General features: G+C 34.8%; 1 protein-coding gene and 1 long non-coding RNA gene across 4 annotated transcripts in view; one reads left to right on the plus strand and one right to left on the minus strand.

Moving 5' to 3' along the window:
- LOC134756970 (uncharacterized) overlaps positions 1-26,485 on the plus strand; it is a 58,573-nt gene that overhangs the window by 18,753 nt on the left and 13,335 nt on the right. The window contains exon 3 of one of the 2 annotated variants that reach the window (XR_010130536.1): positions 12,259-15,286. The exons of the other annotated variant lie outside the window; for it this stretch is intronic. This is a non-coding gene — a long non-coding RNA (uncharacterized lncRNA). Of the gene's footprint in view, positions 1-12,258; positions 15,287-26,485 lie in introns of those variants that run through there. 2 annotated transcript variants of the gene reach the window in all.
- The window catches only part of TRPC4 (transient receptor potential cation channel subfamily C member 4), a 228,466-nt gene continuing 222,789 nt past the window's right edge, over positions 20,809-26,485 (minus strand). For both annotated transcript variants that reach the window (XM_031001457.3, XM_004054405.5), the window contains exons 9-11: positions 23,481-23,522; positions 23,263-23,352; positions 20,809-21,849 (exon numbers count right to left, since the gene is read on the minus strand). In XM_031001457.3, coding sequence (XP_030857317.1) covers positions 21,127-21,849; positions 23,263-23,352; positions 23,481-23,522 — 855 coding nt within the window. In that variant the 3' untranslated portion in view covers positions 20,809-21,126. The remainder of the gene's footprint in view (positions 21,850-23,262; positions 23,353-23,480; positions 23,523-26,485) is intronic.

A 26,485-nucleotide genomic window follows, 5' to 3' on the forward strand; every position in this document is an offset into this window, starting at 1 on the left:
TAAATACAGCTAAAACGTGTTGCCCTACCACAGGATGACATCATGTTCTGAAGAATCCCAATTAAATCTCATGTAGTATGATATGCCTATAGAGGATTCTCTAAAATATAGCATTTAATCAGTAGTAGATGCCATTCAGTAGCACAGTTCCTCAAGGCTGGTGCTGTGATATAACTTGTGATGCTGGCTTAGGAATCCAGAAGTTTAGATTCCTGTGTTGCTTTTATCTCTAACTTGCGGTGCAACCTTTTAAATATAGTTTTACTTCACTGAACCTCATTTGAAATTAGACTGCTAGAATAGATTATTTTAAAGATGCCCTCCGACTTGAAATTCTATGTTTATAATACACTGTTAATTTAAATAAAATAACAACTCTCAAATATTCCTCTGAATAAGGAATTTAAAAAATTGTTTATATCTTCATTCATGATGGTACAAGATGAAAGTACCAATGATTATTTTTGGATAAATATTTTTATAAATGATTATGCCTTTTAGATGTATACCAATTAAAATATTATGACTGCATAATAATATATTAAGATAATTATGATGACAGCATTTTTAGAGATGATAAATTCTAAAATTTATCATCACTATTACTTCTCTCTGGGTTAAAGAAACAATTTCTGATGCAGGGAACAAGTTTTATGATAACAGAAAACAAACAGAAAGTTACTAGCTAAGCAGTTTCACAGAAGTCTCCACATGGGAGGAACAAACAAGATTGATATTGACTTAGCATCTGTTAGGTGAGATTCATTGAACTAGTTGTAAGAGTGAAAGTGGCCTGTCTCCACTGAAGCTGCAGTGGAAGAAGGATCATCTAATCATTTATACATTTCTGAGATTCCTTTCAATAGGGGCATTCTCAAATGTAAACCCTGGGTTCTCATGAACAATCATGGACAGAAGAGGGCAGAACTGAAAAACTCAAAGCATGAAATATGTAGAAGAAAAATGGCAAAGAGTTTGTTTTTAATAGCATACAGTATGTGATCTTCTTCTATAACATTCAAGCATCTGTTATTGAAACAAAGAATTTGTGTCTCCGCATAGTTCTACTGGCTCTGTGACGTTGGCAACTTTTTAACCATTGTGAAAATCAGTTTCATCATCTTTATGATGGGAATAATAACATATTATTTAGAAAGTATTAGAATCAGTATTTGTAAAAAATCTACAGTACCTGAATAATATTTTGTAGCTTTTCTTATATTTAGTGTTAATATCTGCTATAGGGAATTAATAAACAGGGAGAGTGGAAACTCTTAAGTGCATTAGAGTATGTTTATACCATCAGCTGAGTTTGTTGTTGATATGGTTAGGCTTTGTATCCCCACTCAAATCTCATCATAAATTATAATCCTCATAATCCTTATAATCCCCATGTGTCAAAGGAGAGACCAGGTGGAAGTAATTGGACCACTGGGGGCATTTTCCCCCATGCTGTTCTCCTGATAGTGACTGAGTTCTCAGGAGATCTGATGGTTTTATAAAGTGCTGTTCCCCTTTTGCTCAGCACTTCTCCTACCTGCCACCTTGTAAAGAAGGTGCCTTGGTTCTGCTTTGTCTTCTGCCATGATTGTAAGTTTCCTGAGGTCTCCCAGCCATGCTGAACTGTCAGTCAATTACACCTCTTCCCTTTATAAATTTCCTAGTCTCGGGCAGTTCTTTACAGTAGTGTGAAAATGGACTAATATGGTTGCCAATGCAGAAATTTCCCCCATTGGGAAAAAATACCTTAGATAGTTGCCTCTGGATTTGGAACCAGGCTGTGGTTACTTCCTGCCTATGACATAGTCTCACACGCACCAGTGCACAAACTGACACATAGCTATGTTTTCAAAGGTCAAAATCAGTTTGAAGTTATCCTTCTGCCACTCTGTTCCTGATTGAAACTCATAATTCTTCCTTCTATACTCATGAGTAAAGGGCTTGGAACTTGCATTCCTCACATTTTTTCAAGTCTCCTTGTCTCTTCTGTAGAGCAATTCCTTCACAGATGTCATCTGCTTCTTAACAGAGGGGGAGAGGTTGGAAATAAATAGATTGCTGTTGCAATAGCTTATGCTAGAAGAGTTAAAACTGTGTCAATTGCCATTATTTTTCTACTTGAGTCAAGTCAAAAGAGCATTCTGATACGAGGAAAAAGCCAGCATTGCTCCTGAGAACTAGTGACCCACGTGGGTGAGAGGATAATAGCAGAGAGTAGTGTCCCTATTTGTTCTCTTTTTACCAGCCAATAGCCAATTCTGTTCAACAGCTAAAATCACCCATCCCAGGATGTTGCAAGATACAATATTCATCTTATTTTAGAGGCAGGCAAAGGACTGTGTATCAAAAATTTCATAGCAAATCTTAAAAATGTGGTACTTGGAAAAACATTTATGTTTGCTCTCAGCTAAACTGTATGCAACTAACCTTTGTAAAACATCACATCATGACAATAGAATCTGCTTTGACTCTATATTGTTGCAATTGCTTCTTTTTTCCCTGCACGCAAAGCTAATTTTGGCTTCTATAGCTTTTGACTTTTTACTTGATGCAATTATATACATCACTGACCCAATAATCAAATGATAGAAACCTTTATCAGAGTCTACAATGATTATTGTCGGTGGGGACATGAATCAATGGAATACAGCACAGATAAGAAAGACAGACAGACAGATGTGAAAAATTAGGGTAGGCACAGCTGGTTAAGACTGTTCTGCCTTTATCAGCTGAAAACACAAGATTCAAAAACATCTTTAATAAAAAATGCACATACTGTCACATCATATTCCAATTTTATTTCATAGATAACTACCTAAGCTAATTTCAGGATGGATTTCTTTAGACTTTTATGGTGTCTGTACACGTAGATGCTCTGTAAAGGCAGAAAGCGATAAAAGAAAAATCTTTTTTGTTTGTTTTTATAAACAAACAATGGTTCTCTGACAGGTTCTCAAATGTGAGAGGAAACAATTAATTATGATAGTAATTGTATGTTTAAGAGACAATAGCTTAGTATTTCTAATTTCCTCGTAATTTTATTTTTGGTATAATATAATAGGTAAGTGCAAACAATGTAACTCCAGCTAGCTGAAACATGAGGATCTGTAAAAAAGAAAGAACACCGTATCTCTCAATTTACCATGACTGAAAGAACCAGCCCAAATAGATTGTTCAGAAAGTCAGCTTGTGTTATAAATGAAGCTCAGTGTATTCTGCCTTTCTTTTCTCTCTTACTGTCAAAGACTATGATATAACCAAAACAACATGAGCTTCAGAATTTAAAATATCCAAGTTCAAATGCCAGCTCCACTAGCTTTTAGCTGTGAGTCACTTGCAGAAATTACGTAAACTCTCTTTTAAGTGAAATGGGAATGAAGTTTGTCAGATAGAATTCTTATGAAAATCATGCGGAGGTAAAGTGTTTATTCTAAGAGGAGTTAATTTTTCTTCTGTCTTCGTCCTCCTACCCTCCATTACCTTTTGACTTTTATCTTCTTTTCCTCCTTCCTTTTGAAGTGAGATACTTAGTGTTAAAATCTATCACATTCCACAAACATGTCATTTGACTTTGGGTATAATACTAACTTTTCTCAATCTTTTTTCTTCACTGAGGAAACTGTGAAACTGTAAACTATTAATAACCTTTATGAGTTACATTAAATAAAATATGTCTGAAAATCTCTCAAATGAATGTTCAAAAATGTATTTCTTTGTTAAATTTTCTATGAAATTTATAATTTTAGGTAACCACTGAGTTTGTAGACATTTTATTATTCCTACTTCTTTGACTTGATAGAGGAAATCAGAATGGCAGGTGAAATGGTAGTATGAGAAAAATTTCAAAAACTTTATTCAAAAATATTTGTTAGGTATACACTAAAACCCCAGGACTTTTATAGACACTGCAAATATAAGCATAAACAAGATGGGTAAATCTCCTGCCCTTCTAGAGAATATTTCAGAGAGAAAGAGGCAGAAAATACACAGAAAAGCAACACATAAGTTTCTGGTTAAGAAAAATGTTAGATAGTCTGATGATTTTTAAATACTGTCATAAAAATTGAGAGCTGGAAATTACCTTTAACAACCTTGTATAAAAATTACAGTGGATTCCTTATCTTCTCCTGAATAAACTTTTGTCATATTTTAACAAATCTCGATTTTTTCTTTCTTAGTTTTAAGCAACAATTCTCAAGCTACTGTTGATTTCAGTTACTGTTTTTATTCAACAAATGAATAAATCTATCGCTACTTAGGACTCCTGGTTAGAATCATAATCTCTAATTAAAAACCCATCACATGCCATCTCACCTGGGTTAAGATTCCCTCGGAAACACAATCAAAATTGAGATTGATTTTTCCCAGACAGAAAAGTAATAAAAATAATGTTTCCACTTTCTCCCCAAGTGCACCAAGAATGTGAGAAACCAAGTATTTTGGTAAACCTTGAAACACACCAGACTACTCTGTTTTATATCTTTGTTATATGGTTAATTACCCTTAATGTTATTTTTCCAGTCATCTATTTTTCCTGTGATTTCTTTCTTTCTTTTTTTTTTTTTTTCTGAGACAGAATCTCGCTCTGTCCCAGGCTAGAGTGCGATTGCGTGATCTTGGCTCACTTCAACCTCTGCTTCCCGAATTCAAGCTATTCTCATGTCTTAGCCTCCCAGATAGCTGGGATTAACAGGCACCCACCACCATGCCTGGCTAATTTTTATATTTTTAGTAGAGACAGGGTTTTACCATGGTTGGCAAGGCTGGTCCTGAAGTCTTGACCTCATGATCTGCCCGCCTCAGTCTCCCAAAGTGCTGGGATTATAGGCATGAGGCACCGTGCCGGCCTTCTCCTATGATTTCTTTTCAAAATCTTTCCATTTTAAATTCTGGAACAACAATTTATTTGCTTATTTCATGGTAAAAACTATTAGTTTTAAATAATCACCTTCTACTTTGAAAATAATTTTGAACAGTTTTCCATACCTGAAATCTTGGTTCTCTCCTGAGAAAACCACCTCCCCATGTAGCCCTGACTTGTGGTTGTGGTTTATTGTCCAGATTCCACGTATCTGGAGAGCAGGAAGATGGAAGCTGAGTCTTTTTATATTTTCAGTATGCCTTTCACCGTATTGCTCTTCTACCCTGTAAATCTAGTGTTAACTTACTCTAATCTATGTTGTTCTTCTTTATTTCTGCTGTTCCCCAAGAAATTCTATCTTTATATTATTTGACCTCTTGAAGCTCTGTCAATGTAAGCTACTTTCTCTTGAGAGAGTTTTCTTTCTTGCATTTCAATATTTTCTACTATCTCACTGGCTACAGTTACCTAGATTGTTTGGTTATTTCCTTTCACATTGTTTATTCCTTGAACTACACATCCACCCAGGCTACAGACCTGAGTATTCTACTTGACTTCTCCATTTTTCTTAACTAACTATCAGCTTGAGTTGGTCTTTCAAATCAAGCACTAGGATATACATAAGTTTAATTGGCACATGTAAACTTCAGAATTGGATATAAGCTTACTTGATATTATTTGTGATCCTCTTAATTTTGTGTGTGTTTAGTAACTACTGTGAACTGACAGTCCTCTCCAAAGACTCATGTTGAAACTTAATCCCACGTGTGGCAGTATTGAGGGATGGGGCCCTTAAGAGGTGATTGGATCATGAGGACTTTGCCCTCATGAATGGGTTAATCCATTTATGAATCAATAGGTTAATGGGTTATCATGGGAATGAAACTGGTGGCTACATAAGAAGGGGGAGAGCAACCTGAGCTAGCACACACAGCCCTCTCACCATGTGATACCTTGCACTGTCTCAGAATCCCCACCAGCAAAAAGGCTCTCCCCAGATGCAACCCCTTGACCTTGGACTTCTCAGCTTCCATAATTGTAAGAAATAAATTCATTTTACTTATAAATTACACAGCTTCAGGTATTCTACTATAAGTAACATAAAATGGACTGAGATAATAAACTTTGGTAGGTCTGCAATATAATGTGTACAATGAGATTTGGCAATAATACTAATATCTGTGGCTCTTAGACCAGCAAACTTGCCTAGGGATGCACACATGTGTACCGGTTGAGAAATACCAGCTGGTTGCATGCCAGGAGGTCTCACAAGCTGGCCTCCCTTGATGAATGACCCTTAATTCAGGGTCTGGCTCTTTGCCTGCAGGCTCTGAAATCTAACTTTGTCAGCATCTGTAGTATGGCCTCATCTCTTACAGACTCAAGTTTGTTAAATGCAGGAGGCTGTTTTCTGCAGTCAGGATGACCACTTCTTATTTCCCTAGTTATTGCTAGCACACAAACCAGACTACATGTTCAACATCACTAGTGCATTTGTTCCATGAGTAAAGCTGTAATCGGTACTTAGTTAGAATCAGAAAATTAGTTTTTAGTCATGGTATCAGTGGCATCCAGCTAATATATCTTCATTTATTTCCACAACTGGGTCAGCTACAACCATAGGACCTGAATGATTTAAGTCTATTGGCTAAGAATGCTTCCAAGGAAGTATTTGAGTAGACAATGCCATCGGCTTCTCTAACATTCCTTTTCCTTTTTCTAATGGCATTTTTACCAATTGTTTTTATCCCTCCATCCTGACAGACTTTCATTGTTTAGCTACATTGATACATTAGGCCAGATTGAGCCTGTGGCTCCTCCAGCTTCCTTAAGGTGACTTGCCATTTTATGTGATCCCAGTTGTATGAGAAGAAACTCATATATGACTTAATCCTAAAATCTTTGGCATTCCTTAGTGTTATCCTAATATAATGAAAAAAACTCATGCACACATAATTCTTTATACTTAACACAATAATTTTATTTCTTCATGTTTTAAATCATAATGATAACTGAGCTCCTTGGTCCAGAATAGTAAGTAGCTATTTTCCCATTATATAAATGAGCCAATAGAGACATTAGGATAAAGATAGAAATTGAAGTTTTTGCTTCCAAGTCCAATAGTCAAAGCAGAAAATTCTGGCCCAAATATTTGTGCTTAGGGATGCCTTTGGCTAGTTTCACTCATTAAACATGATTACAGCCAAGTTCCTTCCCAATTTAGTGAGATTATATGTATTTGGAATATTTGTATCCATGATTAGCCTGACTTCTTCAAAAACATTTATTTATCTTTAAATTGCTGTTGATAGGGACAAGAAACAGCAAATGAGGCCGGGTGCAGTGGGTCACGCCTGTGGCCCCAGCACTTTGGGAGGCCAAGGCTGGTGGATCACAAGGTCAGGAGATTGAGACCATCCTGGTCAACATAGTGAAATCCCCTCTCTACTAAAAATACAAAAATTAGCTGGGCATGGTGGTGCGTGCCTGTAGTCCCAGCTACTCAGGAGGCTGAGGCGGGAGAATTGCTTGAACCCGGGAGGCGGAGGTTACAGTGAGCTGAGATGACACCACTGTACTTCAGCCTGGTGACAGAGGGAGAGTCCATCTCAAAAAAGAAAAAAAAAAATGAGTAAGGCCTTGTCAGGAGCTCAATTCTTATCCTTTTCCCCCTAATGGTTGTGGATGTAGAGTTGTGCTCATTACCATCTTCCTACTCAATTTCTTTTTCTCATCCATAGTGAAATCTTAATCTTCAAATATCATGAACCTAGTTTTTCCACACAGGCCAGCCCATCTTTGCCTTTTCCTCTCACGCTTTCAACTAATGTAACCAATTAGTCTGGCTATGGTCTAGTTTAAGGAAGTAATTTGAACACGAATCCTCCAAGTGGCTACATTTGTTCTTTCTACTGTCACATGTAAGAGTGATGAAGTGCATTGATTTTAAAAGCTGGTGAAATTTGGGGGCATAGTTGCCATGTCAGTAAAAAAAAATCCATGACTAAGTAGATTAAAATTATGAATAAGAAAAATAGCAACACGTATTTAAATCTACTTCCTATGCCTCATTGCTCATTAATCAGTGAAATTATAAGTAGATATTTATAAGTGAGGTGTCTTATATTGGTTACTTAATGTATAACAACCTAGAGCATATATATATAGAAAATCCAAAACAGTTTAAAAGTTTCTTCTCACCTGAGGTCAGGAGTTCGAGACCAGCCTGGCCAACATGGCGAAACCACATCTCTACTAAAAATACAAAAATTATCCAGGCATGGTGGTGGGTGCCTGTAATCCCAGCTACTCAGGAGGCTGAGGCAGGAGAATCGCTTGAACCCAGGGGCAGAGTTTGCAGTGAGTTGAGATCACACCACTTCACTCCCGCCTGGACGAAACAGCGAGAGTCTGTCTCACCAAAAAAAAAAAAAAGAAAAAAAAAGAACCCCTGGGAAGTTTGTGTATACATTATGCTGTGCTGAAATGGGTAATAAATCCATAAATGGAATATTACTTGGACATAAAGAGAAAGGAAATACTAATACAGGTTACGACATGAATGAAACTTGAAAACATTATGTTCTGAAAGAAGCCAGTCACAAAATACCACATATATGATTCTATTCATATAAAAATTCAGAACAGGAAATCTATAGAGACAGAAAAGTTAGTGTTTGCTTGGGGATGGAGGTGGGTGGGAGTGGGAGCACAGGGTGGTGATAGATGAAGAGTACAGGATTTCTTTTTGAGGCAATGAAAATGTAAAATGGACTGTGGTGATGATTACATATATCTATGAATATTCTAAAACCATTGAATTATACACTTTAAGTAGGGAAATTGTATAGTATGTGGATTATATCTCAATGAAGCTGTTTAAAAAGATGTTTAATCTTTAGATGCTTAAGAATGGCCAGAAAATTCACTACAATTGAGTATAAAGCATACTTAGTTTTTAAACACAACATATAAAACTTGTTAGAATTGTAGTCACTTGTTTTGCTTTAGAAAAATTTATTCCCCATTTATCATTTGCAGACTGGAAATCAGGTTATTCCACACCATTGAGTGAAATCCCCAAAAAGCTCCTTTTCAGAATTAAAAGAACTCACTTCTCTTTCATTTTGACGTGCAAATGTGAGGATTATTTCCTCATCTCATTCTGTCTGTAGTTAAATAGAATTTTGTCATGACAAACTCCTGTAATAAATTATTTAATGACACCCAATTATTCCCAGGATAAAGATCAACTACCGAATGACTATTACTCATCTTTAGGAAATAACACAGACATCCCTTATTCTCTGTTCCTAATACTGGGTTAGATGCCCCTCCTAGATTCTCCCCGGGGACACCATAATTATCATACTTAATTGTTATTTCCATAGGATTGACCTTCTTTTAGTTCAATAACTTTTTGTTTTATTATTTTATCCTCAGCAAGTATTACAATGTGTGTCACAAAGTGTATGCTTAATCAATGTTAATAAAGGAGGTAATAATTGTTTCAAACAGCAATGTACCATGTGGGTGAGTAAAAATATGAAGGCACTAAATAATCAATGTATCATCAATTTAATAAATTTATTCTATGTGTCAGATGAAAAATGGTGCCTTTTCTGTATTTCTTACTATATTTCTGTCTGAAAGAAAATGAAAATACATACCTCATTTAAACAAGTAATCTCTTTTCACATTAATGAATGATGGAGAAAAAAAAAGTGGTCTGCAAACCCTGACTGTTAAGCACCATCTATACAGAGACTAACACTATGTTTCTGATCTTACAATGTAAAACATAAGTGAGATTCTTCCTGACTTGACATTGTGAGTTCCTATAGAAAGCATTCTTCATCTTTTTACTTCCATTTTTTGACACAGAGTCAAAACTCTGATTTGGGGGAAAAATGGAAAATAATAGAAAGTGAAAGCCAAATTAGAGATCCAGATTATCTTATACATTAAATTACAATTTCCAACTTTGAGTTTTGTAAAAAGTGGCAACTTCAAATTTTATAAGAGAAGAATTCCAATTGTTTCCATTGATTAAACAATTTAATTGCTTGCTGTATTTTCATCAGAGAATAAAAATATTATGGTATTATATATCATAATGACTTAGCCAAAACTCTAGTCTATATTTTTATGGTTATTTATTAAAAATAATTATCCTTCTAATGCAAGTCTCACAAATGATTTTAATTAACATGGGAATTTCATGCCACACTCTTTATCATTAAATGGCTATATTTTTGCTGGACACTAAATTGTAATGTTTAATGGTTTATACACAGTCTCATAAAATTATAATTTCATTATTCTAATTTGATTTAGTTTATACTAATGAATTACATTAATTTTTTTTACCCAGGTTATTTTCTTTTGTTGTCATTATTCACTGTCAAAGCTAAAGAGGAGCACATGATTGATGGTTTCAATGGTAGCTATTAACAAGCTTCAAATTTAGTGAATATTCTTTAGAACACAGGGTGTCATGCCATATTTCTGCAATCTCATGCTTTTTCAAACAGCCATTGAATTTCATGAAGTGGCTTGCATTTGAACTTTTTTTATTTATTTGTTTATTTCTGGCTTCCAGTCTCATCAGAGCAATTTTTCTCATCTTTATTGCTTCTCCATCTGGTTCAAGAAGTTGCGAGAAATGTAATAGAATTGAAAAATTACTTGAGTTTTATTTTTTTTCAAACTTCAGAAAAGTCTGGCTACAACTTCAGGGTAACTGGGTTAGTTTTTATCTCATAAAAATAATTTTTCTTTCTTGTTGTCTCCCTATTTCACTGCTATTAATAACTGCATGTTTGCCAGTCAGCATTCCCCTCATCATTTCCTCTATGTTACATGTGTGATTCTATTCTTGAAGTTTACTTTTCTTCTGTAAATCTGTATGTATGTGATGTGGTTTACTTATTTGTCTCCTCCAAATCTTATGTTTAATTGCGATCCCAGTGATGGAGCTGGGGCTTAGTGAGAGGTGTTTGGGTCATTGGGACAGTTCCCTCATGAGTGGCTTGGTGCCCTCCTCGTTGTAATGAGTTCACGTGAGAGTTGGTTGTTTAAAAGAGTATAGCAATTCTCTCTTGTGCTCTCTCTCACTATGGGACACACCTGATACCACTTTGCCTTCTGCCAAGAATAAAAGCTTCTTGTTCAACAGAAGCTGGTCAGATGCCAGCACCATGCTTGCGCAGCCTGCAGAACCCTGAGCCAAACCTCTTTTCTTTATAAATTACCCAGCCTAAGGTATTCCTTTATAGCAATGCAAAATGAACTAATATGGTATGCTACTTAATGTACTTGAAAAAATGGGAAAGACAGTATGATTATATATAAAACACAAAAGAATATAACCTTTAGAAAAAAAACACATAGAATGAAATCCTCATGATCTAGGCAAAGTGCTCTTCGAATTTTCATACAAAGTAAGATGGAAAAATTGGACTTAAAATCTTAAAATCGTGCTTTGTTGAAAACTCTGTCAAGAAGATGAAAAGACAAGTTACAGACTGGGAGAAAATATTTGCAAAACACATCTGACAGATGACTGGTATCTCGAATATAAAAAGGACACTCAAAAAGTCAACAATAAAAACAAACATACAAACAGTCTAATTAGAAAATGTACAAATGACATGAGCAGACATGTCACCATGATGGCATACAGATGGGGAGTAAACACAATAAATGGTGTTTAAAATCCTTATCCATCAGGAAAATCCAAATTAAAATCACAATGAGATATTGTTACATAGAAATCAGAACGAGTAAAATACAAATTGGTACCCACATAAAATGCTAGCAAAAAAAGAGAAACAGAATCACTCATATGTTGTTGGCGAGTGTGTAAAAGGTACAGTACACTGACATGTCTTTTATAAAACTAAGTATGCAATTGCCATACTACCTAGCAATTGTAGTTCCAGGCGTCTATCCCAGACAAATAAAAATTATGTTCACACCAGAACCTGTACATAAATGTTCATAGCAGTTTTATTTGTATTAGCCAAACACCAGGAACAGCCTAGCTATCCTTCCATGGATGAAGTGCTAAACAAATGTTGTTATGTCCACACCAGGGAATTTAACTGAGCAATAAAAAAGAATCAAAATTTGATAGACATAAACAAACAACTTGAATAAATTTTCAGAGAATTATGCTGAGTGAAAAGCACTAACCTTCAAAGGTTACATGCTACATAATTCCATTTATATAACACTGATAATGTTTTGACTTGAAATGACAAAATGATAAAAAATGGATAACAAATTAGTGGTTGTCAGGGGTTAGGGATGGGTGCTGGGGTGGAGGAGAGGTAATGGAAGTATTATACAGGTATACCTTGTTTTACTGCACTTTTCTCCACTGTGCTTCACAGATATTGCATTGTTTTACAAATGGAACCTGCGAGTCTACGGATGCCATCTTTTTAACAGTATGTGTTCACTTTGTGCCTTTGTGTCACATTTTGCAAATTCCACAATATTGTAAACTTTTTCATTATTATTATATCTGTTATAGTGACCTGTGATCCTTGACATTACTATTGTCATTGTTTGGGGGCAACACAAACTGTGCCCATTTAAGATGGTGAACTGAATTCATAAATGTTTTCTGTTCTGACAGTTCCACCGACTGAATATTACCCACCTCTCTTCCCTTCCTTTGGCCTCCCTATGCCCTGGACACAACTATATTGAAAATAGGCCAATTAATAAACTTGCAAAGCCTTCTAAGTGTGCAAGTGAAAGAAAGAGCTGCATATCTCTCACTTGAAATCAAAAGCTATAGATATAATGAACTTTAGTGAGGAAAAGCTTGTTAAAAGTCAAGATAGGGTGAAAGCTAGGCCTCTTGCGCCAAACAGCCAAATTGTGAATGTAAAGACAAAGTTCTTGAAGGAAATTAAAAGTTTGACTCCAGTGAACACACAAATGTTAAAGCAGAACAGACTTATTGCTAATATGAAGAAAGTTTGAGTGGTCTGGATAGAAGATCAAAGCAGCCACAATATTCCCTTAAGCCAAAGTCTAATCCAGAGCAAAACCCTAACTCTCTTCAATTCTATGATGACTGAGATAGGTGAGGAAGCTGGAAAATAAAAGTTTGGAGCTGGCAGAGATAGTTTCACAAGGTTTAGAAAAGAAGCAATCTTCATAACATAAAAGTGGACAGTAAAGCAGCAAGTGCTAATGTAGAAGATGCAGTGAAGTGTCCAGAAGACAAAACAGCCTTCTACTGGAAGAAGATACTGTCTAGGACTTTCTAGCTAGAGCGGAGAAGTCAATGGTTGGCTTCAAAGCTTCAAAGAATAGGCTGATTCTCTTGTTAGGGTATAATGCAGCTGTTGACTGAAGCCAGTGCTCATTTACCATTCCGAAAATCCTAGGGCCCTTAAGAGCTATGCTAAATCTACTCTGCCTATGCTCAATCGATGGTACAACAAAGCTAAGATGACAGCACATCTGTTTACTGCACGGTGTACTGAATATTTTAAGCCCACTATTGAGAACTGCTGCTCAGAACAAGAGTTTTCTTTCATTTTTAAAAATACTACTGTTCATTTACAGTGGGCCTGGTCACCTAAGAGCTCTGATGGAGAGATACGAAGAGATGTTTCCATGTGGGCTAACACTACATCCATTCTACGGCCCATGGATCAAGGACAATTTTTGACTTTCAAGTCATATTATTTAAAAAATACATTTTGTTAGGCTGTAGCTGCCATAGATAGTGATTTCTCTGATGGATCTGGGTGAAGTATGTTGAAATCTTTCTGGAAAGAATTTACCATTGTAGATATCATTAATAACATTTGTGATTCATGAGGACAGGTCAAAGTATCAACATGAACCAGTTTTTGGACACAGCTGATTCCAGCTTTCATGGATGACTTTGAAAGTTTCAATATTTTAGTGGAGGAAGTCACTGCAGATGGGGTAGAAATAGCAAAAGAATTAGAATTGGACGTGGAGCCTGAAGATATAATTGAATTGCTGTAATCTCATGATAAAAACTAATACAGATGAGGAATTACTTCTGATGGATGAGCAAAGATGTGACTTTTTTTTTTAAATTTTTTTAGACAGAATCTACTCCTGGTGAAGATGCTGTGAAGATTGTTAAAATGACTACAAAGGATTTAGATGATTAGTTAAACTTAGTTGCTGAAGCTGCAGTAGGTTTTTGAAATGACTGACTCCAATTGTGAAAGAAGTTCTATGAGTAAAATGCTATCAAACAGCATCAGATGCTACAAAGAAAATTTTTTTGTGAAAGGAAGAGTCAATGAATGCACCAAACTTCAATGTTGTATTATGTGAAAAAATTGCCACAGCGACCCCAAAAGTCAGCCACAACCACTCTGATAAATCAGCAGCCATCAACATAGAGACAAGGCCCTTCACCAGCAAAACGATCACAGCTCACTGAAGGTTCAGGTTATTGTTTGCAATTTTTAGCAACAAATCCTTTTTAGTTAAGATATGTACATTGCTTTTGATATGTACATTGCTTTTTAGAAACAGTGCTATCACATACTTAATGGACTACAGTATAGTATAAATATAACTTTTATATGCACTGGGAAATGAAAAAGTTTGTGTAACTTGCTTTATTGTGATATTTGCTTTATTGCAGTGGTCTGGAACTGAACCTACAATATTTCTGAGGTATTCCTGTAAAAGCACAATTCCAGGATTCTTGTGGTGATGGAAATTTTCTGTATTTTGTCTATGGTTGTGGATACACAGACCTGTATGTGTGGTAAAACTGTATAGAACTAAATAAACACACAAATACACACACGCACACACACACACACAAGTAAGTACATGTAAATCTTTGGAAATCAGCGTAAGATCAGTGGATAATGAAACACATGTCAAAATCCTGCAATATTTGCATTACAGTTTGAAAGATGTTTCCATTGGGGGAAAATGGGTAGATGGTACATGAGATATGCTTGTGTTATTTCTTACAATTGAATATGAATCTATGATAATCTAAAAAACCTTTTTTTCTAATTTCATATTTGGTACTTCTAACTTTAGAAAGATGACTTAGTATAGTTTCATGTTTTTGAGATAGATAAGACATTTTCATCCAGAAATTTCAAATATCAGCAACTGAGGTCTAAAGAGATGAAGGGCCTGACTTGCAGTCACTCCACAGCAGCTATGAAAAAAATATCAGTTTCCTGCCTTCCCCCAAAGTACAGGGCATTTTGCATTCCGAATGCCGAAACAGCACAGTGAGTTGTCTGCTGGGTGTGATTAAACCTCTCAAAGTACATTGGTGCCCTGAAAGCATGTCAATGTGGATCACACTTCGTTTCCAGAGAGGTAACCTGGCTCTTTATGTGCAGCCTCAGGAAAAGGTTTTCTTAAAAAAAAAAAAAAAAGAAATTTGGTAAAACAATTTGATTAGATCTAAAGGAAATCATAAAATAAGTCGATTAGAATTAATTAAAAGCCTGTTTTAAAATTATTTACAGTAATAAAATTTTGGTACAATTCTTATTCAAGCATGGAAAAACAATGTTTGCAAATGTTAGAGAAAAGAACAATACTAACTCGCAAGGAGCTAAAAGAAGTTTAGAATGGCTAAAGTATAGTGTGAGAGAGAATGATGCTGAGAAGCGATGCTGGTACCAGAAACCGAGCCCTGCAAGATTGTAAACGAAAGAGACAAATGAGCTTATTTGCCTTTCAGACACACCTTGTTGTCTATCAGGCATTTCTCATCACTTAAAAACCTTGTGGGCTGGGTGCAGTGGCTCAGACCTGTAATCCCAGCACTTTGGGAGGCTGAGGCGGGCAGATCACGAGGTCAGGAGTTCAAGACCAGCCTGGCTAACATGGTGAAATCCCCTCTCTACTAAAAATACAAAAATTAGCCAGATGTGTGGCAAGCTCCTGTAATCCCAGCTACTCAGGAGGCTAAGGCAGGAGAATTGCTTGAACCCAGGAGACAGAGGTTGCAGTGAGCTGAGATTGTGCCACTAGACTCCAGCCTGGGCAACAGAGAGAGACTCTGTCTCAAAAGACAAACAAAGAAACAAACAAAACCTTGTGTTTTCTCCAATAAGTAGCTCTTCTATCATGGTTTTAAAAATAGCATGCGATAATATTTCACTAGGTAAAATAACTAGTCGAGGAATTTATTTAAATAGATTCAAATGGCTCCACTATATTTAATTATTTTAGAAAAGGTTTCCGTGATACACTGTTAGATAAAAACATTTGCTAAGTTATAGGCATAGTGTGATGAAATTCTTGATAAAAATGATAACAAAACCATAACCCATATAGCTGCATGTATATTTATATATTAATACATTTGCAAAGGCAAAGGAAAAACAGGGAAAAACAGCAAATTATTACCAGTGAGTCCATTAGGAGATTAGGAATCAAGGAGAGACTGCAAACTTTAATAGAGCTACATAAAATTTTTTTGAGTAATTAAAGATAGAATTTTCTACCTTTGTAATTCAGATGATGGAGATACATGAGCTGACTGAAACAAATACAAATGTTCCTGAGCAGCACTGTCCAATAGAAATGTATTGCAAGGCACAAATGCAAGCCACATACGTATTTTTCAATTTTCTAGTAGCCACATTGTAAAAGGAAAAAGAAACATCAAATCATTTACTTAGTATATTTTAAATGAATACTTCATAAATACTATCAGTTCAATATGTAGCCAACATAAAATATTTATGAGCTAGTTTACATTATTTTCATACTGTCCTAGAAATCTGGTGTGTGTTTCACACTTACAGCACATCTTAATTCAGACTTGTCACACTTACAAGTGATTAATAGCCGTATGAGGATAGGAGCTACATTACTGAACAGTGCAGCTCTAGAGGAAATTAACGGTTTTGCTACTGGTGAATTTGACTTGCAGAGACGTCTTCACTGTCAGCCTAGTAACGGTGTGACTGTATCCAGGCTTGGTCCCATTGTCCCAATCTTAGTTCAACTGTACATTGTCCATCTCTAATGTTTTTCAGTTGAGAAGCTTTGATATTATTTAATACATTTTAGTATTACCAGTATGCATATAGCTTATCATAAAATCTACACTTTCAGTGAAAATGAACAGTGTATTTTCTGAAAAAAGTAAGAAACCAGCTTTTTAAAAATTCTCTTAACACAGCTTTGTAGAAAAACAAAAGATAATATGGTATTAATTCTGAATTTTAACTTGAATGTTTGGACAACTATATCTTCTACAAGGGCAAAGAAGACAAAATGTTCCCCAAATAAAAAGTCAGTGGTCAAGGCATTTATAATGTGATGTCTCATCCAAATATCTAGATGAGGAGGTTTTTGTTTAAGCCCCAACTTGACCACCAAACACCTGGGTAAATTTAGATAATTTCCATAAATTCCCTGGGCTTTACTTTCCCCAGTTATCTACAGTGAACTTATTTAACATGATTCTAAAATTTAAATTAAAAAAGGCATGTGATAACCCTGTATAAACAAAATGTCTTTTCAGACATTGTAAAATCAGAATAATGGTTTTGAAGTTGAGAGGAATGCCAGTAATATTAAATTTCTAAATTCTATGGTTAGTTTTAAGTCAGAATTTCAGATAATACAAGGAAAGAAAAATATATTGTAAGCATATTTACAGGGCCACAATGGATGCTTCTTACTAGGTTGAGTTTTAAGGACACTGAGCATGGAAGGCAGCTGTATACACCATAGAAGACAGCTAAAAATACAATGCACGAGGACTAAGAATGGACAGATTTCAAAACTTGGTGGCCTCTCTTCAATAAAGAGCCGTGAGACTGGATAGTCATTTACTCAGCTAAATCCCAGAGTTATTAAGGATTATTGAATGTTAGAAGAATATATTCTTATGCCATTGTTACTTATGTTTCCTCCACCTTTGCTAGAAAATTGACTTTGCTTCGAGAATAGCATGGTGAGTCTACTATCTTTGATTTTTCGTTAATTTGTTTGATCACTAAAGTATTTCAAGTTGCTGTCTATGTCAAGGCAAGAAAGTGAGTATGTTTTTGCATTAGTTTAATTGCCATCCAGTAAATAGAGTAACTAATTTAAGAAAATTTGATATACAAATATTCAATGCATGAAACAGATACATTTTGAGGATGTTTAGCACTTTGAAAAATTACTCATGATTTTATAAAATAATTCACCCCATTTTAAAAAATATAGCCAATTTCATTACTGAAGTTAATATAGATTTATTTGCACAGAAATTTTAAGGAAAACATTTATTACAAATAATGAGGTACATCTTTATAGCATACTTTCTTATAAATGGGACTTCCAAAATATAATTGTGATAAAGTGTTTTAAACTTACCTGCTAGTCTATTAAACTGAATTTTCAACACACTCCTTCACCTAACTCAGACACAAAATTTAAGAAAAACAGATTTTTTAAGATTAAGAGAGTACGAAAAATGAGAAACATTATTTATGTAAATGAAGGTAATTTCAAACTTCTCTGTAGCATTTAGAAATTTCTGTGGATAGAAATATGAATAGAAACGAACACCCTGAAGTACACACTTACAAACCTCAAAGAAACAATATTTCTTTGCTTGCTATCCTGCTGTTGTTTGACTTTTCTTATTTTATCCCTACTCCTCATCTTCATTAATGCTACATAATGTCACTATGTATTTGGAATAGCATTCAATTCTAGTGATATTAGTAACATCGGGTATTAATAATATCCAGCACTTTGTTCATACTCAAAAACACATCTGTCAGCAACATCTGGGGGTTGTTAGAATCATCCTTTCTAGGACACTGAAAAGGAGGGTCTTACTTGCTCCAAATACATTCCTCTATTACCATCATGTTCCCCTATAAAATGTCAGCACCTTAACCCCTGATGTAAATAAGCTACTGGGGGGAAAAAAGGTTTTGTTGCTTGTACTGTTATTGGTGTTGCTTGATGGAACAGAGAGAATTTGAAATTAAATTCTGGTAAAGTATGTAAAATGGTTATGTATAGTGTCCTTACTTTGGGAAAAAACAAAACAAAACAACAACGCACAGGAGAGGCAAAAAGAAATTAATAGAAAATATCCCAAATATTAACAATAGGCCTACAATTTCTCTACTACTGTAGGTATGATTTAGAAAAAAATGAGTATTTCAGTAGCCCCAGGATTTGCTCTGAGTCCTAATATACTTGAGATAAAGGTGTTCTTGAAACAGTAAATACATTCATTTAGGCTTGTGTTTCTCCAAATCTATCTGGCCCATTCCTAAATTCCCAAAAACCAGATTTAGGAGTGAACAGGAGCTTAGTGCTCCTGGCTTTTCTGAAAATTAAAATCTAGCATTTCAAATTGAGTTCTGAGATCACATACTAAATATGTTTTTAAAATCTACTAACTTTAATGTAATTTAGTCTAAAGAATCAAATACAGCACATTTTATATTCTGCACATTTCTCTTGCTTTAGAAGAAGGGACTCTTATGAAGCATACCAAACTCATTCTCTCTCAAGGTATAGGACTTCAGAAGTGGCAATGGTAACCCCTGTATATGCATGTTTTATAACTTGCTCTTTTTATGTTCTGAAAGGCAGTACAATGCAGTGGTGAAGGGAATGGCTCTGATGGACACATCACAGCTCCATCACGAGCTGTATTACCTTAGTCAGTTAGTGCTGGTCTCAGTTTCATCATCTGTAAAATGGGGATATAAACAGGAGCTACTTCAGAGGGCTGTTAAGAGCAGTACATAAATGTTAACAGGTGTATAGGAATAGAACAGAGGCTGGCATTGTTATTGCTGTTATTCCTTATTTTTGATGTTTGGTAATGAGAAACTGAGTGCCATAACATTATGCAGTTTGGGGCCAATGATAAATCATATGCAATTTCAGAGGGTCGTAGAGTAATTTTTGAAATAAAATGAACTTAGCATTTTTCTATTGATTTGAAATAAATGCTAATTTTATGTGGTGAAGAAACTTCCCGTAGTGGCTTAAATAGACACAAGCAATGTAAAATTTAAGCTTTAAGTTTCTAGTATCAATTTTATGTAAGTTGCGAACACTTTCCTTGTAATAGTTCAGTGAATTGTTATAAGCTAAATTACCTTGCAAACAATAGAAAGAAAAACAAGAAATAAGAATGTTTTTCCTATCGGCAAAACTATATATCTATATCTGCTGATAAAATTAATAATGATTTTTGAGTGATTTAATTTTAAAGAAATATATAAAGATTACTGGTGAAAAGAGGAGACTGCTAGTTTTTTTTGTATTTCTTTTGAATTGGTTACAATATTGCGTTGATTGAAAATACTGGAATTCAACTTTACTTAGATTTAGATTGTTAGAATAAATTCATTTTCATTTGGATATTATTAGTATGTAATCATCTTGCTTGTTTAAGATACTTACAATATTACGGTTTTTTTTTATAACTGAGAAATCTTGCCATAGTTTTGAAATTCAGTTATTCATAAAGACTCATATTTATACTGATAAGCAGTTGAATCTGAAATAGGTAATTAAAAAAAACTGGAGGGGTGAGTTTTTTTTCTGACAAAATGTCGTTAAAAATCATCAGTCGTCAAAATGTATTAAGACAAACACTTCTTTTACTTACTGAAAGGAAACCCTGGAACAACCTAAAACACTACAAAGTTTTTCTGAATTTGAGGGAGTTTAGATATGACTCCATGAGAAGAAGACTTGTTTGCTTTAATTGTGTACAATAATTATTTACATGTCGTTAAGAAATAATTTGGTAATATTTGTGTTTTAAAGCCAAACTGTAGGACTAGGTGAAAAGTCCTTGGTGAATAACCCTCTCTAAAGACCCTAAAAAATTATGAAAAGCTATAATATTTCAGCCACATTGGTTTTTGCATATAAAAATATCTATTTTAGGAGTCAACTGCCACATGAAATAAATTGCATTTGTTTTAATTGAAAAAGATAGCTAAAATGTTTCTGTGGGTTATTGCAACAGTACAAGAATACAAGGTGCATTTATTTATTAACAAAAACAATTGTAAGACAAATTGTGAAAGCAAAAGCAGGCTAGAAAACAAAAAGGTTTTTGATTGCCTTTGCCTTATTTAAACATGTTACAGGTTAATATGCCACAGCTGATAAACGCTATAAAGTGTAAGTTAGCATTTGCTAATACAATTTAAACATTTTCCCCCACCCAGACCACTACGGAAAATACGTATGTGTATGGTAAACGCTTCCTCTTTCAAGTATCACAATCTGGTGGTCACGTAATCTTCGTGGGTGACTGTGTCTGGGAGGTTTAGATCATAGTCTATACTAGAGTCCTCTTCTTTTGCATGTTTCTCCTTTGGTATTATAGGAACCGTGTCCTCCACCACCACCTTCTCTGACTTGAATGGACACACTCTCTTTCCTACCTGTAACCCCAGTGTGTCCGTATTCCTTTCTCTATGGTCTACTAACACACATTGTTCACTGAGACCGGGAATGCTCAGGTCACCCCGTGAAGCTAATCCTCGAGATTCCAGTTGAATATTTCTCTCAAGTGGTCCTGCAGCCTGTTGACGAGCAACTTCTTCTGAAACAGAGAAGATTTGGTTTGCATTTTGCTCAGCAGCATTTTGTTTTGATCGTCTATGAAATAACCCAAAGTTTTTGATATCGGTCACAAAATTCACTTTTCTCTGCTTCTCCCTGGGCGGCTCCTGAACCACCAGGGCAGAGCCATTGCTTATGTTATGTCTTTCAGAGGCAATTGCTGCTGATCTCGGATGAATCAGGGTGGTTAAATCAAAAAGGCTGAAATTCTTTTTCTTGTCCTTGCTATTACCTTCGCTATCACTCTTTTCATCTGAGTCTGCCGAATTTGAAGACTCCTTCGAGGCATTCGCAGATTGTATTGTGGAAAGTTTGCTTCCTCTTAGTAATCCCAGGACTTCAAAGCGGAAACTAGAAATGTCTTGCTTTAGTTCCTACGTAGAATTTAAAACGAAAAATTCGGTTATGACTTAAACGTTTGGAAACTTCATTTTCTCGTCTCATATACGGGTCAGAAATGTTTTCACTCCTTTTTAAAAACAAGGATTCTACTCTACTGTGGTTCTATTTACAATTCCCAGTTCTCTCACGGATACTTGATGTCATTTTGATGTCGACTAATTTCCTTATTGGAATTGGGAAGGACACTTCCTAAGGCTGATGCAAAAAGAAACATGAGTTATCTTTGCCTCCAACGTGCAGCTGAGTATATTGGGTTTCCCTGGGACTACAGTTTCTCTCCAAATTATTCATCTGCTGCCAAGTTACCTCACTGTCTCTGGGGTGTATTTTATAAGATTTTTAATATTGGCACACATTTTTCTGTCCAAAGGGATGTCTGAAAATTAAGTGGAGACTAATTTAAGAGTTGGTAGTTACTTGCAGTTGTTTACTGTCTTAAAGAGGACCTTCCCCCTACATCTGGGTCAGCCTCTACATCCTGGGACTTTCTTTGGATCTAACAGCATTTCTTAGACTCATCCTTTTCCCTTGTCTTTTGGGACAACTGAATTCTCACTCTTACCCTGATGGCAACCTTCTTGGTGGCTTCCTGCCCCAACCTATCTCCTAAAGCAACATGAATCATTTAATATTACAATTTGAACTTTATGGCTGTGAAGAAAATCTGGGCTTCTAGCTAGTTTTCAACCTGCACTTTAAGTTTTGTAATTTCTCTATCTTCTTACCTAATTCACTACTTCATTCTCACGTTCAAACCTGCTATTTTCTATGTTAAATATCTCCTATAGATTTTTTTAAATTTGTTTGTTTGTTTTGGCCTGTAAGATCTTATTGACCTTAATCATTCTTCCAAAATCTCTAAACACTCACTCAATAATTTTAAACTAAATTATTTTAAACATGTGATTCAAGCATATAATATTTCACACATTTTACTTATTTCCTCTTACACAATTTAAAAACTATCAAGGAGAAAGTTTATAAGTATATTAGTTACAATTAAACTCAAACCTTAAATTCACTGCTATCAAAGTTTTTCAGAACACACAAAGTTTTTGTTGTTAGTGTGTTAGTTAGTAAATGTTTCGGATTTAAAAATCAGGCTGAAATTTCAGAAACAGAAGCTCACTCTGGGATCAGGTAAGTCAGAATGCCATTAAGCACTAGGCTTTTCTCTGTATGTTTGAAAACAATTTCTTTTGAGAAGAAATTTCACCACTTGCTTTTCTTTTTACAGTTCTGTAGGGTTTCAGTTGAAAAATCAGAAGGCACACAGGCTTGCTGGAACACACAGCTGCATTTCCAGCTCTGATTTTAAATGTGCTCTATCTGGATCCATATTCTGCACATATCTGCCTCTTGTGATGAAGATGAAAAATGGTTACCTTAAAGTTCTCTTCGGTCAGGCCTTCTTCAGTTTTAGCATCTCTAATCATTGCAGCAACGTATCGCTTCACCAGGTTCCTCATAACTTCCTGAGGCATTTTAGAACAAGAGTATTGATACTCAATGAGTAAATAAATTTCCTCCTGAGTCAGTTCTGAAGGGGGGACTGCATTTTATTTTAATGAAAATTTCAAGACATAGTACAAGGACAACTTACTTGGTATTGGTGATGTCTTCTCAAGTTATCAGCAGCTCGCCTCTGAAAAGGAAAAGGACATTCCTTTCTGGTTATATTACTATTTCTGTTATATTACTATTCTAAAAAATAATTTATTTTTTTAATCAATAATGTTTTTATTCTCATTTCTTCCAAGTGGGAGTTTTACTAGTCAATGGACAATGGCTAAAGAGTGCTGCACATGAATCAAAAGAATGAGTGAACAAGAGTGTATAATCTATATGACATTTGAAACACAGAATAAGTTAACAATGACAGAACTGTTGTTCTCATACAGGACACAGGATGATGGAAAATTAGTTAATTAGAGTTAATATGCACTCAAAATCGACAGAATGATGCTAAGAGAAAGAGATAGGACATATCAAATAAAAATTTAAAAGTTTTCATAAATATTAACATGGCAAGATTAAGAAGTTAGTTATGTTATGTACCAGGTAATCAGAAACCTCATTAGTCACTGAACTCTCCAATCATATATATATATATAGATATAATTTCAATCATATATACAGTAAGAGGAGATTCCTGTTTAAATAGATGGCTGGATTTAACGGAATAAATAAATAAAGGATCCTGTTGAAACAAAGCATTTATTAACTCATTTAAAAAACTAAATGTGAGTCCCAGCTCATATTTTGAAGGCATCAGAATGGTTTGAGAGCAGAGGTGGGGTAAGCACAGGGCAGTGATTTGGGATTGTAGAATAGAGAGATGGGTTGTTTAATGATTGAAAAAAAGCCCATTATGAGTTGAGTGAAATAATAAATGACATTAAAGTTATATATTTGCAGATTCTCAAGTATTCTAAAGATATTAGAAAAAACCCCTACATAATCCCAATTTTATGTATGTTGAATAAACATCAGCACTGATTCTTCAGGAAGAATATTGGCCAAAATAATATAAAATAAAAATATCTCTATAATAAAAGAATTAATTTGGTAAATTGTGAGAAAGCAAAAGGGATGATATACCTTGGTTTTAAAATGAGTCTTTTGCTCTTGTTCCTTAATAAATAATCATAGGCTGATAAAACAGAATATTGAAAAGAGCTGTGCCTACATCACTGTGAAAAGATAATTTAAATATTAAACAATTTAAAAGAAACTCTTTTCTTCTCTTCAGAGAAATAGAAGAAAATGCTATTTTCACTGGCCATAAGGATGCATCTGTCTTTCATGATTAGTAGTGACTTGTAGGAACAGATGAGACAATGCTTAGGTTCCTAAAGGTCACTAATTATTTTGACTATCATTCACTTTTGCATGAGAAATACATTTTGAGAAAAACATTTAAAATAGGATTAAGTTATTAATTTAAAAACTCAGAAATTTGAAACAACACAAATGTAGAGAGCAGCTTGAAAAAGTATGGCATGGGAATTTTATGGCTGGGCCACAAGATGGAGGTGTCTGACTCATATTGAGACATAGCTCAGCTGAAACCTAAGACAAACAGCACTTCTAAAAGGAAACACACAGTCTTCTAGATCTCCTTAAATTTACTTAAAGTAAACTAAAATACTAAAGTGAGTCGTACATCAATTTCTTTAACATTCTCACCATAAATATTATAACAGAGATCTGATTTTCATTATTTAAGTAGCTAGAAACTCTTAATTTAATATAGAAAGAATTTAGTCTACTTAATTTTTATTGTTTTGGGATTCTATAACATTTCACTACTGTGTTTTAGAATCCTATCCTTCTAAAATCCAATAAGGAAATTTTCAACAGAGAGCAATTAGAAGTCAGGATTTAACTTTAAATTTCTTTAACATCAAACTACAATTGAGGATGACAGAATCAGAAAATTATGAGTAATAAATGAAAATTATCATGATACATTTTAGTATTAAAATGAGTACAAACTGTCTTTCCTTCAGTAGAATCTTACTCATCCAACGTCAAAAAATTTTAATACAAATATAAAAAGGTCAAAGACTACATTTTAAATGATAATTCTAGGTTAATTTTCTTGGGAAAAAACTTAAAAAATCAAAATGGATTGTCAAAAAGAGAGAGGAACACTAAAAATGTTCACTATGGTACCTTTCAGGCGTTATTCAGTTTATATAGTCCAGGTTTAAGACTAAGTTAATGCGATTCCTTGTTTTTGCCAACCAATTATATTCCACAATTATGTGGTAATACCACAAAACTATTTTTTAGTTTTATGAAATTTTATCAGGAAATGAACTTCAACATTCTAGCTAGAAAAATAGGAATGGATGAGGTTAACTGTCTTCTGAACCTAAAACTCAAAATGAATGCAGTGCGCTCACCAAATAATTAATGCGAAATTATGCGGCTGATAGAGCTCTCATCTGTTTAATCTCTGTTTCCCTGATTAGCATGACAGAATAGGCTGTTTAGTGATCATTACCATTATGCCCTTCCAGTTCCTACTTTCTAGGAGAAAGTGTGGTGTGATATTAAGAATATGGTCCCAGGGGTTACACCTGGGTTTGAAGCTGACTGTGCCTAGTCAGGGAGTTTAACTCTGACACCCTCCCTCTTCCCTGACTTTTTATTTTGCAGGGTGAAGATAAACTCCATGTGTAATTCTGAAGACTAAATGAGCTAAGAGATTTATGGCATCTGTTGCTAACTAATGTTAGTTCTTGTCCTCTTTGCATTTTTTTTCCTTTTTGATTAATAATGTGATTTAATAGCCTTTTAAAAATCTGATTCTCAAAGCTTGTGCATAGTAGGACACATATTATGATTACCTCTGAGAAAGTAAAATAATATACTTACATTTAACTGTGTCCCTTTGCATGATTTTGATGGTAATTCATGCTTGTGGAGCATTTCCTTCAGCTAAATCGTTAGATGCCTTCAGCTTTGGCAGTAGAGAGGTTTAGAGGTAGGAAACTTGCATGTAAGTGATAGAGTAAGAGAATAGTTCTGGTAAATTTGGATAGATGTGACCCAGACTCTGTAGGCAGTCATCTTTGGAGGAGCCCAAAAGTTTTATGA

The sequence above is a fragment of the Gorilla gorilla genome, chromosome 14, assembly GCF_029281585.2.
Source record: "Gorilla gorilla gorilla isolate KB3781 chromosome 14, NHGRI_mGorGor1-v2.1_pri, whole genome shotgun sequence".
NCBI lineage: Eukaryota > Metazoa > Chordata > Mammalia > Primates > Hominidae > Gorilla > Gorilla gorilla.